At 36.5% G+C, this 17,858-nt stretch overlaps 1 protein-coding gene across 8 annotated transcripts in view; it reads left to right on the forward strand.

Moving 5' to 3' along the window:
- Nucleotides 1-17,858, forward strand: part of SYNE2 (spectrin repeat containing nuclear envelope protein 2) — a 378,879-nt gene that overhangs the window by 181,294 nt on the left and 179,727 nt on the right. For all 8 annotated transcript variants that reach the window (XM_064292573.1, XM_064292575.1, XM_064292574.1 and 5 more), the window contains exons 36-45: nucleotides 314-514; nucleotides 1,221-1,392; nucleotides 1,934-2,046; nucleotides 4,578-4,780; nucleotides 5,256-5,375; nucleotides 5,475-5,763; nucleotides 7,178-7,326; nucleotides 8,236-8,545; nucleotides 10,251-10,415; nucleotides 11,722-12,063. In XM_064292573.1, the coding sequence (XP_064148643.1) occupies nucleotides 314-514; nucleotides 1,221-1,392; nucleotides 1,934-2,046; nucleotides 4,578-4,780; nucleotides 5,256-5,375; nucleotides 5,475-5,763; nucleotides 7,178-7,326; nucleotides 8,236-8,545; nucleotides 10,251-10,415; nucleotides 11,722-12,063 (2,064 nt within the window). The remainder of the gene's footprint in view (nucleotides 1-313; nucleotides 515-1,220; nucleotides 1,393-1,933; nucleotides 2,047-4,577; nucleotides 4,781-5,255; nucleotides 5,376-5,474; nucleotides 5,764-7,177; nucleotides 7,327-8,235; nucleotides 8,546-10,250; nucleotides 10,416-11,721; nucleotides 12,064-17,858) is intronic.

Here is a 17,858-nt window from a genome sequence, read left to right on the forward strand (position 1 = left end):
ATGTTTTTGAACGAGCACCATGAGATAGCACTGCAGTTGGCGTGCTGGATAAAACTTGTTTTAGGAGGCAGGATTCAAATCAGTCTTCTTGAAAAACCTGAGAATGTTAATTTCAGTTTTTTCATGTTACTCTTTTTCCCTTAAAGGCAACATTTGAATTGCTGTAACAGCGATGTAGAACAATGAAGAATTAGAAGTAGAGAAGAATTTATTCCTGTATGAAATGAAGTCTCAATTTATCCTCTAGCAATCTAGTCTTGAAATCTAGTTAAACAAAGTTTGTTATAGTATTTCATATATTTCATAATTTCAGGTCATGGAGTCTTCGATTTTGAACAAAATGGAGCATGTAAAAATGGGTTTGACAGGTGAATCCAACCGCTGCACACTCAGTGGTAACACAGATGAGCTAAGAGAAGATCTCGACCAGGCGAAAACCCAGATTGGAATGACCGAATCCCTCTTAAATGCCCTTTCTCCTTCAGACAGCTTGGAAATCTTTACTAAACTAGAGGTACCAGCCGCTTCTCTCTTGTGAAATATAAACTCTGAGCTAGTTTATGGTTAACAAATGTCTTTGTCACAAACGGGGTTTGCAAAGACTTAATCACTGTGTCAGACTGTCTTACAGCTGAACACCTCACTCAGTTATAACATTTGCCTGATCACTGGAGGCACTTGGATTTGTTTTCACACTTATTGGTCATAGTCTTCAAGTGTTTAGAGGAGCCCTGCTGGCACAGCGGTTAAGTGCTTGTCTGCTAACCAAAAGGTTGGTGGTTCGAATTCACCAGCCACTCTGGGAGAAAGATGTGGCAGTCTGCTTCCATAAAGATTTACAGCCTTGGAAACCCTATGGGGCAGTTCTACTCTGTCCTATATGGTCGCTATGAGTAGGAATCAACTCCATAGCAATGGTTTTGTTTTTTATGGGTCACTTGTTTAGGGTAGCAAAAATGGAAAGCCTGGGGAAAAAAAGAAAAACTCAGAAAAGCAGTTCATGTATATTTAGCATTTTTATCTTTGAATTGCTTAGGGACAGTAATTATTTGATTAAATTGCATTGCCTTATAAATTCACCAGCAAAGGGAAAACAGACCTACTCAAGAGAAAATCATCTCTATCTCTTTTCAAAAACAATCGAGATGCAATATACTTTGTGTAAATCTACCAATTTTAAAAGAATTAAGGTTCTTGTTTGCTTGCTTGTTTTCGTTCAGGAGATACAACAGCAAATTCTGCAGCAAAAACACAGTATGATATTACTTGAGAATCAAATAGGCTGTATGACTCCGGAACTCTCTGAATTAAAGAAGCAATATGAAAGTGTCAGTGATTTATTTAATACCAAAAAAAGTGTTTTGCAAGATCACTTTTCTAATTTATTGAATGGTGAGTGCAATGATTCTTCTGCTGCGTTTCTGGGAATCATGATGCATGACTATATCAGTGTGAATGTAAAAGCTAATCCAAGCCTGAGTGTTAGTTGCATAGACCATAGTTAAGAAAATAATATTCAGACAAATCTTTTGCGGGGACAGCTCACTGATCTATAACTAACATCATTCTTTCAAGTCCCAAATCTCTCTTTCATGGAGGAAAGTCACCAGATTCTTGGTGTTTGACCCCCTCACTGTGGTCAATGAGTCCGGGGGTGTGCCAGTGAGCAGGCTGCCCTTCCATGTGTCCTGGGTGTCCTGTAGCTTTGAAAGGCGGGTTAGTGTAGAAAATATACCATAATTATTTTCTAGGCTTTGTTAGCCCTCAAAATTGAGTTTCAGAGTATGGAAGCACCTTATACATTGACTTGTACCCAGGGTGTGGGAAGCAAATTTCAAAATCTCTTACTTTACCAAGATCTATGAGGTCTTCCTTGAATGAATACAGCTCGCTCTCTCCCCCATCCCCTTTTTTAAAATATATTTTCCTGCAGATCAGTGCAAGAACTTCAATGATTGGTTCAGCAACATTAAAATGAACCTTAAGGAATGTTTTGATTCATCAGAAACCAGAAAGAATGTGGAACAAAAGCTACAAAAACTTTCTGTAAGGTTTATGTATAAATTTTAATAAAAATATTAAAACATTTATGAAATTTTGGAGGTATAGAACTGTGTTTAAATAAAAAGGATGATTATTAACTTTGACTTGTTAATTTCCTTACAGAAGAGATAGTATTTCTAAAACTAGTATTTCAAAATTCTTGGGGGAAAAAAAAACAAAGTTTTTTCCCAGAAGATTTTGAAACTCTGTTTACTGGGTAAGGGTGCAAGTGACTTTAAAAAAGCTGTCGTTTCATACCCCTTCTAAGATACTGTTTAATTTTGGGTTTACTGGTAAATTCAGTTTTGTTAAAATCCTATTTGTTAAAAAAAAAATACATGTATATGAAGATTTTTACCCAGTTTAATCTTTTCTTGAAAGAAGCCTCTTGACTTTTTGTATGTCAGTTTTTTTTTTTTTTTTTAAATATAGTGTACTGCTGGCCTGAGTGTAAATTGTACTTTGCAATTGCCGTAGAGCAATTTGGACAGTGTCTGTTAAAGATACATGTCCCCTTCGATCCAGCTGTTTCCACTTCCAGGAATTTATGCTGTTGTTATACTTAACACTTTGGTGAAATGGTGGATATCGGAATTGTTTATTGCTGTCTGTAATAGGAAAAGTTTCAAAGTAACCTAAGTATCTATCAATAAACGTTTGTTTAAATAAATTATAGTACGGCCATACAATAGAATAGTATGGAGCCATTAAAAAGAAGTGAGGGAGCTTTTTATGAAATATTGGAAAGATCTTGGTGATATATTAGGTAAAAACCACTGGGTACAGACAGTATTTATATTACAGTACTAAATGTACCTTAAAACAGTGGAAGGGAAAAGAAGATATATTCGTGTCTGTTGGTATATGCGTTAAAAAGTCTCTGGAAAGATACACAAAAAACTAATATGCAGTGGCTAAGAGCTTTGGCTGTTAAACAAAAGGTCAGCAGTTGGAATCCACCGGCTGCTCCTTGGAAACCCTATGGGGCTATTCTACTCTGATCTGTATAGGGTCAGTCACTATGAGTCAGAATTGACAATGGGTTTGATGGGATGTAGAGGTGGGAACTGGGAGACAAGGATGCGAAGCAAACTTTTCATATTATGTCTTTTTATATTTATTGGTTTTTTGAATCATATGAACATAATACCTTTTCACAAAATTAAATTAACTACTAATTGCAGTGAAAGTAAGGATATTCAGCCAGCCATTTATTCAACAAATATTCTGAAAGTCCGCTATGTGTCAAGCACTTCAGGCACTGGGGATACAGCAGTGTACCAAGTAGACATGTCTCTGCCTCCATGGTGGGCATTCCCATGAAAGGTAGCCTAAAATAAATGACACAGTGCACAGGGCCATTTAAAGTTTATATTGTTGTTGTTATTGTGTACTGTTGAGTCAATTCCGACTCATAGTGTCCCCATAGGACACAGTAGAACTGTCCCATAGGGTTTTCTAGGCTTTAATCTTTATGGAAGCAGGCTGCCAGGTCTTTCTCTCATGGAGTGGCTGTTAGATTCGAACTTCCAACCTTTTTGGTTAGCAACTGAAGCTTAACCATTGCACCACCAGTGCTCCTTACAACTCATATATATTAAGAAAAAAAAAAAACACTGCCGTCAAGTGAGTTCTGACTCATAGCAACCCCATAGAGTTTCCAAGGCTATAAATCTCTAAAGAAGCAGACTGCCAAATCTTTCTCCTGTGGAGCTGCTGGTGGTTTTAAACCACCGACCACTCAGTTAGCAGTTGATCGCTTTAACCACTGCACCACCAGGGCTTCTTACAATTTATATAGCACAGTCAAATTAAGATTAATTTTTTGCTTTGAGGGTACCAACCTTTCTGGATAGAATCTCCTCCTCTTTTTGAGTTTTACTTTTTTTCCCCTGCCTTTAACTTTGCATAAAAACCAAAACCAAACCCAGGGCCTTCGAGTCGATTCCAACTTACAGCGACCCTATAGGACAGAGTAGAAATGGCCCATAGAGTTTCCAAGGAGCGCCTGGCAGATTCGAACTGCCGACCCTTTGGTTAGCAGCCCTAGCACTTAACCACTATGCCACCAGGGTTTCCTAACTTTGCATGGACCTCAGCAATTAACACCCAAATCTTGAAATGCAAACATCGAAATAAAATTCTGATTTATAGAAAATTTAATGGAATATAGTCTATTTAGCTTTGGGTGTTGATTACCAAAAAGGAGCTAATACTAAGAAGTTGAGCACAGTCAGGATTGAAAAATGTAGCTTCCCCGGCTTTGCTGCTATTGACCTTCACAGTGGCACCACATTATTTTGTTTGACTTAATTCCCAGAAAGTCAGACAGAAATGCAAATATGCCACACATTCTAGAACTGACATAAGGCCTCTCTTGATCATTTGCCATTGGATTTATCCACATTTCCATAGCCATTTATTTATATAGAATGCTAAAAGGGTGGTGTATCTGTATACTGGTTTGGAAAGTAGTCATGTGGGTGGCAGAGACCATACTTGCCAGTAAAACATAATTAACTTTTTTTCTTAAGGATTTCCTGACTCTTGAAGAAAGAGACAGTAAAATACAGCAGGTAGGAACTGTACTGAATCAGGTGAAGAAGCATCTACCCAAAGCGAATGTTAAAGAGCTTAGCAGTTGGATTACGAATCAAGAATTTGAGTTAGAAAATATGGAGTCCATATGCCAGGCACAGGCAAAGGAGCTTGATGACTGCTTACAGCAGCTACAGAGGTAGGAAATAAAGGCAACGTGTAAAAAAACATGTTACCTAACAATTTCTTCATACATACTCTGCTTCAGTACAGCAAGCAGTGGGATATGCAATACACACACATTACACAAATAAAGTAGATACCTTTCCATCCAGTTTGGCTTTAGCAATATATAGAAGTTCTGAGAATTCTCCGAATTATCTAATATGCAAAAATTTTATTTGTTTTCTGTTCTTTATGATACATTTTTGTGGCTTATTGTTTTAATATTGTAAAATCCCACTGTAATTTTTTTAGGGACTATTATTATTCAAGTTTTGATATATTACAAGTTAAATTTTTTCTAAAGAATTTCAATATATACAGTAAAAACTTGGTTGGCTCACAGGTTCATGTCAATCTTCAGGGCCAGTATCATAAATGAATTCCATGATATATATATTTTTTGCTATTTTTGCTTATTTTATATTCTAACATGTGTAATGTTCTTTCAGACTCCAGGAGAACCACAGAAACCTAAGTAGTTGGCTGACTAATCAAGAAAAGAAATGGAAAGAAATGAAAGAGTCAAGAGAGAAAGCTGAGTTGTTTTGCCAAGCCTTAGATAGAAAGAGGTATAGCTGATCTTGTATGAAGTATGTTTCCTGAGACTATGGTTTTTTTCCATAGCACAGTGGTTCCTATAAACTTTCAATGATATTTGCAATTTACAGGGAACAATTTGAATCTCTGGCCCAGTTGAACAACTCTTTGAAGGAATATGGGCTTACTGAAGAAGAAATAATAGCTGAATCAACACATTTGATTGATAAATATCAGACATTATTGAGACAATTATGTGAAATTGAGGAAGAAGAAAAGTTACTTCCTACCAAGGACCAGAGCTTTAATGATCTTGCTGATGATGTAATTCACTGGATAACAGAGATTAAAGAGTCCCTTATGGTTTTGAATTCACCTGAAGTCAAAATGCCACTTGAAGAACGAATCAAAAAAATAAAGGTAACTAAATTTCAGAGGTGAGAGTGGAAACTAAATTTTAAAGGTCGGAGTGAACTCTAATTTTGAAAAGATTTAGATGAAATCTCCAAAGATTTGTTTTTTTAAATGGAAAATAGGATCATTGTGGAAAGGTTGAAGAAATTCAGATCATTCACCTTATAAAAGAGGAGAATTGTGATGGGTCTAGAATTATTTTAATGCTTATGAAAGAGTGAAAATATATCCTCTCCCATTGAGAGAGCAATGCCCAATTGTCCATCTTCAGTGAGTGCAGAAGAATTGAAATAAAGATGAAAAATTAAAACTGCAGCCAGTGGGATTGGCTAGAATTTAAAAAGAATATATGTCAGTATAGCAGGGGCATCAACAATGTTAAGAGCAGAGATGGAGAGGACATCTTTTCCAGAGTGGATATGTGTGGGTCATAAAGCTTGTTAGCAACTGAGTGGATTGCTGATGATTGTTGGATATTGAGAGCATAGAAGACCCAAGCTCCCCTGAGGTCATTTTCTATCTAAGGGGAAATTAAATAGGCATTGCTAAGTAAGAATACATGTGACAAAAACACATGTGCTTAAAAGGAACTCCAAAAAAACCAAAAACAAACCCATTGCCGTCAAGTGGATTCCAACTCACAGCGACCCTATAGGACAGAATAGAACTGCCCCATTAGGGTTTCCAGGGAGCACCTGGTGGATTCGAACAGCCAGCCTTTTGGTTAACAGCCAGACGCTTATCCAGTGCGCCACCAGGGCCCCAGGAGAATCAGAAACACATTAAGCATTTAGAGGAACGAAGGGTGAAGAGTAATGAAGAGCTGTGGGGGTTAGTGAGACTTATTGAAGTAATTGAAATAATTTGAGATTTTTGTCTAAAATGTTTCCCAGAGAAGGTAAATCTTGAGTAGTGTTTCCAGGAAGAGAAGAACCTGATTGTCAGAGCAAAGGCTGGAAAGAGAAGAACAGAGAAAGGGAAGTAATTGTGTTATGGTGGAGAGATGAGAGTTGGCACAACGCATGCTGCATTTTCTTGCGGGAAGCCATAGTCTAACCTTGGCTGTTAAAAAAAAAATGCCTTGTTCATATTGTTAACCTCATTCTCCATCTACAAAGAATGGAATGGGTAGAAAGAAAAATTTTCCAGTTTTTTATTGGAATATGGTTTACTTGTAGGCAGTTGAAGATCAAGGGGAGACCAGGAATGCGATCAGATCAGACTGGAAAATGTATATTGAGAACCAACTTTGTATAACATGAAGGGAGATAATCTGTTTTCTGGATATATGTAAAAATGAAAGGATAATTTTGAAATATAATCTGTAGTTAGAATCTCAATGTAGTGTTAACAAGTAAAATTATATCTGTAATAGCCCTAAGTATGAGTGAGATTATAAGATTTTTCAAATTTAATTCAGGAAATCATTTTACTAAAGCCTGAAGGGGACGCTAAAATACAGACCATCACAAAGCAGGCTGAGAGCGGCAAGCCTCCCATGGTTCAGAAGACTCTTGATATCAGGAATAAGTGGGACAACACACTCCATTTAGCCAACAAGTATCTAAGGTAAAGGACATGCCTTCACCAGCTTCATTGTTTTGTACTGTGCAGTGAAGCCATAACAAGTATGTTTTGTCGGCCTCCTGGAATTGAATATAATATCTATTGGAGAGAAAGTCAGCAATGTCAGGGCCATCCACAATGTCAGAGGCAGAAACAAGGGCTATTTCTCCAGACGAGATATGAGGGACTCTGTCATGACAGTATTTAATGTAGCTTGTGCATCCCTGTGGGGTTCTTAGTAACAAAGTAACATCATTTTATAATTCCACCTTCAATTCCCTGCTTTCGCCCCAAAACTCCCTTCCCCCAAACAACCTCAGTACATCTGCATGGTACCTCTGTAGAGTAATACCTTTCAATATGTATTTTAACAGATTCTTAAATGCCTCAACATTGAATAATGTTGGCTGATTCAATTTATATGATTCTGGTGAAAACTCTTAATTCATAGTACCTGTCTTAAACGGTACATTTAATGTCTGGTGGAAATCTGACTTTTACATTTTTCCAAGGAGGTATGAAAATCTAAATTTCAGCTATAGAAAACTTAAACTAGTTGGTCAGTACACTTAGTGTTAGCTTATATTACTTACATGAATGAGTAAAATATAGGATAATTATGTAACAAGAACTGTTGGTACTAATTTGAAATTTAAATTATTAATATTTATTCTCAGGGCAAATTTTATGTAACAAAACAATTTTTAGTACTACTGTTTATAACTTCTATATTTTAATTTCTTATTTAAACTCAGTGCTGTTTATAATATTATAATGCCAAAAGAGTTTCTGGGGATAATATACATTAGTGTTATTTTAATGGTTTTTATTATAACACATATGGCTTTATAACATGTACAATGGCACTCTGTTTTCTTAAATGTCATTTCAACTATATTTTGTTAAATTTAGCCATCAAGAAAAGCTTTTGCTGGAAGGAGAGAAGTATTTGCAAAGCAAGGAGGATCTGAGGCTCATCCTTACAGACCTAAAGAAGACACAAGAAGCAGGCCTTGCTCTGCAAAATGGTTTGCAGGAGAAGAAATCTCAGTTAAAAAAATATGAAAAATTCCTCCAGAAAGCACAGGATTTGACATCCTTGCTAAAGGGATCAAAATCTGAAGGAAATTACCTCTTGGAATGTACTAAAAATCCCAACTTAAGTGAAGATCCTTGGCTGGAAATAAAGCAGCTACACGAAAGTCTTCTTCAACAACTACAGGTAAAGCGGACAAAATAACAATTTTAACAATTGTCATAATTATGTATATAAATTGATAAAAGAAAATTTTCATATGGAATTATTTTTTGTTCTTTTTTTAGACCAAAAGCTTTTTAAATTTAATTGATCATTTTTAGATTTAGCTACTAACTCCTCAGTAATGGAGGAATGAATCCGGTCAGTTCTGGTAGAGTGCCAAATAGTGTATTGTTTGATGATGTGCTGTTTCCCCTATTGCAGTTTCTTTTTCAGAAATACAAAGGTTTGAGATATTTTAGTCATCTTTATAAAGGAGATAGCATCAACATTATCTATTTGTCTGTCCATCCGTCCCTCCGTCCATCCGTCCCTCCATGCCTCCATCCCTCCCTCCATCCATCTTTTATCAACCTATTGTAATAGTTTGTATTAGTTATTCTGTATACACCTTCTAATCAGTACCCCTCTTTGGAGGTCCTTCCGTATGATCTGCATTAAGAGGTAAAATGTCAGCTTTTCATGAAGGGGTATATTCTCTTGAGAAAACCATTTATAATTCTTTGCAGCACACTGAAAGCCACATTCAATGTAAAAATTACCTGGGTAAGAAATCTGCTTGGCTGTAAGTTTTTTTAGTTTAATAGTGTCTTAGTTACCTAATACTGCCGTAACAGAAATGTTCTGGCTTGAAAGAACAGAAATTTATTTTCTCACAGTTCAGGAGGCTAGAAATCCGAATTGAGGGTGTGGCTGTAAGGGGAGGTACTTCCTTGTCTATTTCAGCTTCTAGTAGCTGTCAACAATCCTTGCAGATTCATCTGGCGGTGTCATTTGTCTTTTTCTTCTCCCTGTTTGCGTCTTTGTGTCTATTCTGCTCTTTTTATAACTCAGAAGTGATTAGATTATTCCCAGATGATCTAATTAACATAACAAAGAAGTCCTTATTTCCAAACAGGATCATATTTACAGATATAGGAGCCAGGATTTCAATACATGTTTTAGGGGGGACACAATTCAAATCATAACAAATAGTTAATACTTTTCTGATGAGATACAAACCAAACCTGTTGCCATCAAGTCAATTCCGACTCCTAGCAACCCTGTAGGACAGAGTAGAACTGCCCCCATAGAGTTTCTAAGGAGTACCTGGTGGATTTGAACTGCTGGCCTTTTGGTTAGCAGCCGTAGCACTTAACCGCTACGCTACCAGGGTTTCCCTGTTCAGATATGGCCACCTTATTATTATTATTTTTCATCCCAAGGAGAAATGCTGGAAAAGCCTTTGCTCTTGAGTTAGGATTGCTTTTTCCTAACACACAGCTTTCGATTTTGAATCTTAGGAAAGGGATCTGGGGTTAGGTTGATCTTATAGTCTCATTTAGAGAATTAAGGGAGCTGCTTTATTACAAATGTTTGTGATTTGATTATATAATTTGTAGCCATTAAGTTTTGAAAAGCTCTTGACAGATAAAATTGTTTTCATAAATAAAATGAAGGCAGAGAAGCACAAGGGCAACAAATGTGGTTTCAATAAGGGCCATTCTTTTTACAATGAAATATCTCAGACTTTAAATCTTTACTTAAGAATGCTAGACAATTTAAGGCCGTATTCTTGTTTCAAAACGAAACCTCACAAAGCAAATATTTATGAAAAAATGTAATTATTTTCTAAGTGAAAAAGTTCAGAGAGAAATAATTTGTAAATTGTCGATGGTTTTATTTTTAGGATTCTGTGCAAAAATTGGAAGGTCATGTTCAAGAGCACGACACGTACCAGGTTTGTGTCACAGACCTGAATGCCACGTTGGACAATTTCTGCAAAGAACTTGACAGTTTTTCTGATAAGCCTGTGGATCAAGTAGCAGTTGAGGAAAAATTGAAGAAACTGCAGGTATTAAACAATTTTCAGACATGATAGATATTTAAAAAAAATCAGTATTAATTACAACTTGACTGAATCCAACTTGTAGTTTCCTAAATTCCCCATATGTACCCCTGCCTCTTTACCTTTTGCCATAATTTTTCTTCTATCTGTAATGCTTTCTCCTCCGGCCCTTTCATCACCTGGCTAACTTCTACTTATCCTTCAAGACTCAGCTCAAGTATCACCTCCTCCAGAAAGTGTTCCTGACAGGCTTGCCCCATGCCTGGGCTGGTTTTGCTCCTTGTCCCTAGGCTATAATCTGTGCATGTTTCATAGCATAGATCTTCTCTATTATAATTGTCTGTTTACTAGTGTTTCTATCCCACTAGACCACAGGTACTTGAAAACACTTTATTTTACTCATCTTTAGCTTCAAGATAGTACTGGTGGTTGGTTGAATAAATGAATGAATGAATGCAGATTTATTTATTGTGTGGTCCAATTAGGGTACCAGTTGCCGTTGAGTTGACTGATTCATAGCAGTCTCGTGCATGTCAGAGTAGAGCTGTCCTCCACAGGATTTTCAGTGGCTGATTTTTGGCAGTAGATTGCCACATCTTTCTTCCGAGGCTTCTTACGGTAGACTTGAACTTCTATCCTTTGAGTTAGCAGCCTCACTCATTAACCATTTGCACTACCCAGCACTCTCCAGTTAGGACAGCAACTAATCATACATAAGTCACCTAGTAACTTCAGCTTGTGCTGTTTAACCAGTGATGTCAGTAGTTACTATAATACCTCAAATTCATTTTGAGCCCAGAGTTCTCATATTAGCTTCATCCATTCATGCATTTAGTTAATTTTGGTTAAGTCCTTATATTGATTTCTTATCACCCACAAAGCTTTGCTCTGAATTTTAAATATTAATAATAGATTCTTATAGACACCTTCTAAACGACTTATTTTTTCCAATACTTTGCACATAGTAGGCATGTATGATTTAGTGTTATGACTGTGTAAAAAGCCTGTCTCTTGAACAAAATGTATATTCAATGATTATCTGTTGGTTGTCTCTTATGTTCCAGGAACTGTGTTGTGAAAATTGTTTGTGTTACTTGTAAACTTCTAGTCTTTAGTAAAATCAGTTTGAGAATTTGATCAGGGATACTACACTGGTTTAAATTTTACTCAGAGTTTCAACTTTGTGATGAGTTTAGTGTTTTTTATGCTTTCCACTAGTGAAACAAAACATGTTGTAATTTACAAAATTCAACTAACTCTTTTGACAATTGAATGGAGATACTTTTTGTGACAACCTTTTCCCCACTCACAGGAACTAGAGAATAAACTCAGTTTACAAGATGGTACATTAGAGAAGATTTTAGCTTTAGCAGAATCCGTCCAGCAAAATACATCTTCAGTGGGACAGAAGATTATTAAGGACCATATAACATCACTTAAGTGTAAACAAAAAGATCTGGTAAACAGACTTGAATCTGCTAAGCAGGAGACGGAGAATTGTCTCAATAGCATCCTCAAATCAAAATACTCGACAGAAAAGAAAGAAGAGTTTACTCTGCCAGGTGGAGAGAAGCAGGTCACTTGTGATATGCTGGAGTCCACTCAGAACTTGGCTGCCGTGGAAAAGTTGGAGGAAGTTGGGGAAATAAACAAGGTAAGTACTTGGTATTGCATTTTCTAAGACATTGAATCTGAGAATGAAGAGGCGTTGGACTATGAAAAGAGGGTTGTGAATCAGCGTTCTGATTTCATAATTAAACCCTCAATGTGTTGGCTATTTTATGAAGCCCACTTGTAAAAAGAGCCCTTAGAAAACTGTCCAGGATTTCAGTGGTGAAATATTACTGTTCAGTCTCTTAAAATGTCCGTCATCAATTTAGGTTTATTATTCTCTCTGATATGTAATCAGATATAATTTCTTGGGTCAAGAACACAAAGGCAAATTGGGAAAGGCAATGAAAGAAAATGTGCTTTACCTGTTCGCTTAGAAAAAAACTTCAAGAGCCCAATTTTTTTTCTTTTTTAATTCTATAATGAAATCAAAGACTGTTTGAAAAGATAGGCTCTTATCTTTTTATTCCTATGTTAACCCTGTGCTGCAAATATATTTTTAAACGTTGTCAGATTATTTAGGATGTGAGTATCAACATTCCGACTCCTAATTTTCCCTGGGGAGAAGAAAGAAGAGTTTTTTTTTTTTTTTTTCATTTTAACCAACGAAATGGGTACATTTCCTATGGCTCGTAAAGTGCTTTCCCGTAGGTTAGAGTTTGAAATGGAAAAGGCACAAAGAGCTACATTTGAAAGAGTCTCCCTGGCAGGCAACATCTCACAATCCAGGGTCTAGGGAGACAATAGCAAAGGTTAGACCCTTAAGGAGTGAGTTCTTACTAGCTTTTTATGGAATACATAATCAACAGGAATCAAGGGAACACCAACTTCTGTTGTCTTATTGAAACAGAAAAGCATGAAGGATTAAAGGGATCAGATAGAATTTTCTAGAAATGGGTAACACAAGGTTAAATACCAAGGGAGCATCTCTCTGATCATGAGGAAATTCTTCTTATAAATCCCGCAGGGTTAGCTATTTATTGCTAGGGATTAAGGACTCAATGGGTGAGACTTTTAAGGTTGTATGTGTAAAAGAAACTTCCTTAAATATTATTTAAAGTGAAATCGATAAATAAAAGAGGAAAAATACCTGAGTGCGTCCTGTGAGACAGATTTTAAAGGTGGGGGCGTTGGGGGTGGGGCAAAGTCCTGTTCTATGACATTGCTAAAGGAAGTTGCCTGATAACTTTTAAAATTGACCTCTCAGACCCATTTTGACTACAAACTCCCGAAATTCAGTAGCATATATTGAAAACTGTATAATCCAATGGTAAGAGATTTTTTTAACTGATTAAAATTTTACTCAATTTTGAATGAATTATTGTGATTTATGATACTTCATTAAAATTATTTTTTTCAAAGAAGGTGGAAGGACTTAAGTCTTGAAATAATATTCACAAGCTTGGATTATAGAAAACAAGTTTTAATTCTCTAGCAATATTGTATTTTTCAACTCTTGTAACATGAATATTTTTCTGAATCTGTGCTTCTTATTTTCTTGACTATAAATATCAGCTGGGTTTAGTTTACTCTATACAGTATTAAACTGTAAAGTACAGAGCAATTTTAAAGTTGAATAACAACTAGTAAAAGATAAAATATATACATAAACCAAACCAAACCCGTTGCTGTCAAGTTTGTTTCTGACTCACGACAACCCCATGTGTTGTAGAGTAGAACTGCTCCATAGGGTTTCCTTGGCTGTAACTTTATGGAAACAGATTACCAGGCCTTTCTTCCTTGGTGCTGCTGGGTAGGTTTCAACCACCAACTTTTAGGTTAGTAGATGAGTACAAACCATTTGTGCTACCCTGGAACCTACATAAAAAAAACAAAACCAAACCCACTGCCATCGAGTCGATTCCAACTCATAGCGACCCTATAAGACAGAGTAGAACTGCCCCCATAGAGTTTCCAAGGAGCACCTGGCAGATTCAAACAGCTGACCTCTTGGTTAGCAGCCATAGCACTTAACCACTATGCCACCAGGGTTTCCAGGAACCTACACAGATAACTATAATACAATCGTAATGTGAAAAATGCCTCAGCCCAGTATAAATTACTTAAGCAGGAGTCTCAATAAGATGAATGCACAGAGCACACAAAAGCACAATTTACTGAATCATAAGTCTAGTTAAAGCTATTGCGATAGTGAAAATAAGCACTTAAGTCATTAAACTTAGTGAACATTTATTGGAACTTGCTTTTGTTCTTCTGGAATCTGAGGATACGGTTGCTACACCTTAAAATCTAGCACTAATTAAATATCTAATTAATGCTTACTTCACATGCCCTATTGGAATCTATCAAATTATTTAAAATAGTTTTTTTAACTTTTAAAGAAATAAATTTTATTTCATCTTACAGTTTGTGAAAAAGATGATTACTATTTTCAAAAATTGCCGTTGAACATGTATCTATTTGAATCTATTGTCAAGAATTTAATTTTAGATGAAATTTAAGGAATATTTGATAATCTGAGCCTTTGGTTGATCTTTTCTTATCATATCAGAAACATAAAGACAGGCCTAGAGACAAAAGAAAGCAAAATGCAGTCTGATTGGTGGGGGGTTACGATATAACTTCAAACTGGATGTTTTTGTAGTTGGGAATTTCTAAGTTTTTAAGCTTAAGCAGGCAGAACTGTTTACCATCTCCCCCTTCCTACATAGATTAAATGAAGTAAAAATTGGACAGTGACTAAAAAGTAGACTGCCTAATCTCTTAAGATTTTAGTTGTCCATAAACAGAAATGATAAAGGGAAAAAACAGGGAAGATCATACATTCCTAATTTATTATTTTTCTAAAAATATTACAAAGCAGCATTACAGCTTAACTAGCATTGGATGATCTTTCTTGCCCCATCCTTCCCAAATGTCAACTTACATGACATAGTTGCTTTTTAAAAAGTCTTTTGTCTGTAATTACTTCTTTCATTTTCTTGTCATTCGGTATAATTGCTAGTCAGTGTGTCTGAATGGTTTATTGTTCTTTTCAGAATTTTCCGAGCATTTATAATTTTGATGATTAAGAAGGCATCCACAGATAAATCCTGAAGGTAGATGAATCAGACATCTAGGTAAAGTGTGGAAGTCTTCCAGCTGTGGGTGAGCAGCCAGGAGTCAGTACGAAAACAAGAAGGAAATCACTTACTGAAGAAAGATCTTTAGATCTTGGGTTAAATTACGACTCTTTCGGACATTGTTTATTTTGGTAACTCAGTTAAAAAAAATTTTTTTTTCCCTTATTCAAAAATTTATACATGAATTGTTTTCTGGCATTGGTTGCAATCACCGCAGTATGTCGGCACTCTCCCCCTTTGCCTTTACACCCTGGTTTCCCTGTGTCTGTTCATCCAGGTCTACGGTTCCTTCCAGCCTTCTTCTCTTTGCTTTTGAACAGCTGCTGCCCATTTGGTCTCGTATATTCGACTGAACTAAGAAGCCTGTTCCTCATGTGTGTTATTATTTGTTTTATAGGCCTGTCTAATCTTTGGCTGAAAGGTGGACTTCGAGAGTGGCTTCAGCTCTGAGTTAGCAGGGTGTCCAGGGGCCATAGTCTTCGAGTTCTTCCAGTCTCTGTCAGACCAGTAAGTCTGGTCTTTTTTTGTGAATTTGAATTTTGTTCTACATTTTTCTCCTGCTCTGCCTGGGGCTCTTTATTGTGATCCCTGTCAGAGCAGTCAGTGGTTGTGCTGGACTCTAGTTGTGCTGGAGGTTGTGGTAATTGTGGTTCACTAGTCCTTTGGACCAATCTTCCCGTTGTGTCTTTGATTTTCTTCATTCTTCCTTGCTCCAGAGGGTGTGGGACCAGTAGATGTGCCTTAGATAGCAACTCACTAGCTTTTAAGACCCCAGACGCTGTTCACCAATGTAGGATATAGAACATTTTCTTTATGATCTATGTCATGCCAGTTGACCTAGATATTCCCCCAGACCATGGTCCTCAGCCCTCAGCTCCTGTAACTTAGCTCCGCAAGGTGTTTGGATGTATCTAGGAAGCTTCTACGGTTTTGTCTTGGTCATGTTGTGCTGACTTCCCCTATATTGTGTGTTGTCTTTCCTTATACTAGTGTCAACACTTGCCTGTTTTCTAGTTAGTGATTTCCCCTCCCCACCATCCTCTTCCGTCTTAACCATCAAAGATTGTTTTTTTCTGTGTATAAGCCTTTTCTTGGGTTTTTATAATAGTGTTCTCATACAATAGTTATCCTTTCATGATTGACATATTTCACTCAGCATAATGCCCTCCAGATTCATCCATGTTGTGAGATGTTTTGAGGATTCATCATTATTATTTATCATTGCATGGTATTCCCTTCTCTGTGTGTACACCATAATTTGTTTATCCATTCATCTGTCGATGGGCACTTAGGTTGTTTCCATCTTTTTACTATTCTGAATAATGCTGCAGTGAACATGGGTGTGCATATGTCTATGCATGTGACTCCTCTTATTTCTCTAGGATGTATTTCTAGGAATGAGATTGCTGGATCGTATGGTATTCTATTCCCAGCTTTTTAAGGAGGTGCCATATTGTTTTCCATAGTGGGTGTACCATTTTATGTTCCCACCAGCAGTACATAAGAGTGCCAGTCCTCCCTCAACATCTTCAATATTTGTTATTTTCTTTCTTTCTTTTAATTTGTGCCAGTAAAGTTGAGGTAAGATGGTATCTCATTCTAGTTTTGATTTGCATTTCTGTAACAGCTAATGATGGGGAACATTTCTTCATGTGCCTGTTAGCTACCTGAATGTCTTCCTTGGTAAACTGTTCGTATCCTTTGCCAATTTTTTAATTAGATTATTTGTCTTTTTGTCATTGAGGTGTTAAAGTATTCTATAGGTTTTAGAGATTAGACCCTGATCAGATATGTCGTAGCCATAAAGTTTTTTCCCGGTCTGTAGATTCTCTTTTTACTCTTTTGATGAAGTCTTTTGATGGTTGTGTTTAATTTCTAGGAGCTCCCAGTTACCTAGTTTCTCTTCTGGTGTTTGTGCATTGTTAGTTATGGTTTCTATTGAATTTATGCCATATATTAGGCCCCCAGCATTGTCTCTATTTTTTCTTCCATGATTTTTATCATTTTAGGTTTTATATTTAGGTCTTTGATCCATTTTGAGTTATTTATTTATTTTTGGTATGGCATGAGGTATGGGTCCTGTTTCATTTTTTACAGATGGACATCCAGTTTTGCCAGCACTATTTGTTAAAAAGACTGTCTTTTCCCCATTTAATGGACTTTGGTCCTGTGTCAAAGAGCAGCTGACCATAGGTGGATGGATTTATGCCTGGGTTCTCGATTCTGTTCCATTGGTCTATGTGCCTGCCGTTGTACTAGCACCAGGCTTTTTTGACTACTGTGGCTATATAGCAGGTTCTAAGATCTGGTACTGTGAGGCCTCCAACCTTGTTCTTTGTCTTCAATAATCCTTTGCTTATCCCAACCACTTTCTTTTCAAGATATAAGTTGGTCATTAGCTTTTTCATCTTGTTAAAGAATGCTGTTGGTATTCGGATCAGGATTGCATTATATCTGTAGATTACTTGGGGTAAAATTGACATTTTCACAATGTTGAATCTTTCTGTGCATGAGCATGGTATGTTTTTCCATTTGTGTAGGTCTCTTGGTTTCTTGCAGTAGTGTTTTGTAGTTTTCTTTGTATAGGCCTTTTACATCTCGGGTTAGATTTATTCCTAAGTATTTTACCTTTTGCGGGCTATTATAAATACTATTTTTTTTCTGATTTCTGTTTTGAAGTTCTTGTTGGTGTATAGGAATCTAACTGATTTTTGTGTGTTGATCTCATATCCAGCTACTCTGCTGAATCTTTCTA

Source organism: Loxodonta africana, chromosome 10 (genome assembly GCF_030014295.1).
Source record: "Loxodonta africana isolate mLoxAfr1 chromosome 10, mLoxAfr1.hap2, whole genome shotgun sequence".
NCBI classification, from domain to species: Eukaryota; Metazoa; Chordata; class Mammalia; order Proboscidea; family Elephantidae; genus Loxodonta; species Loxodonta africana.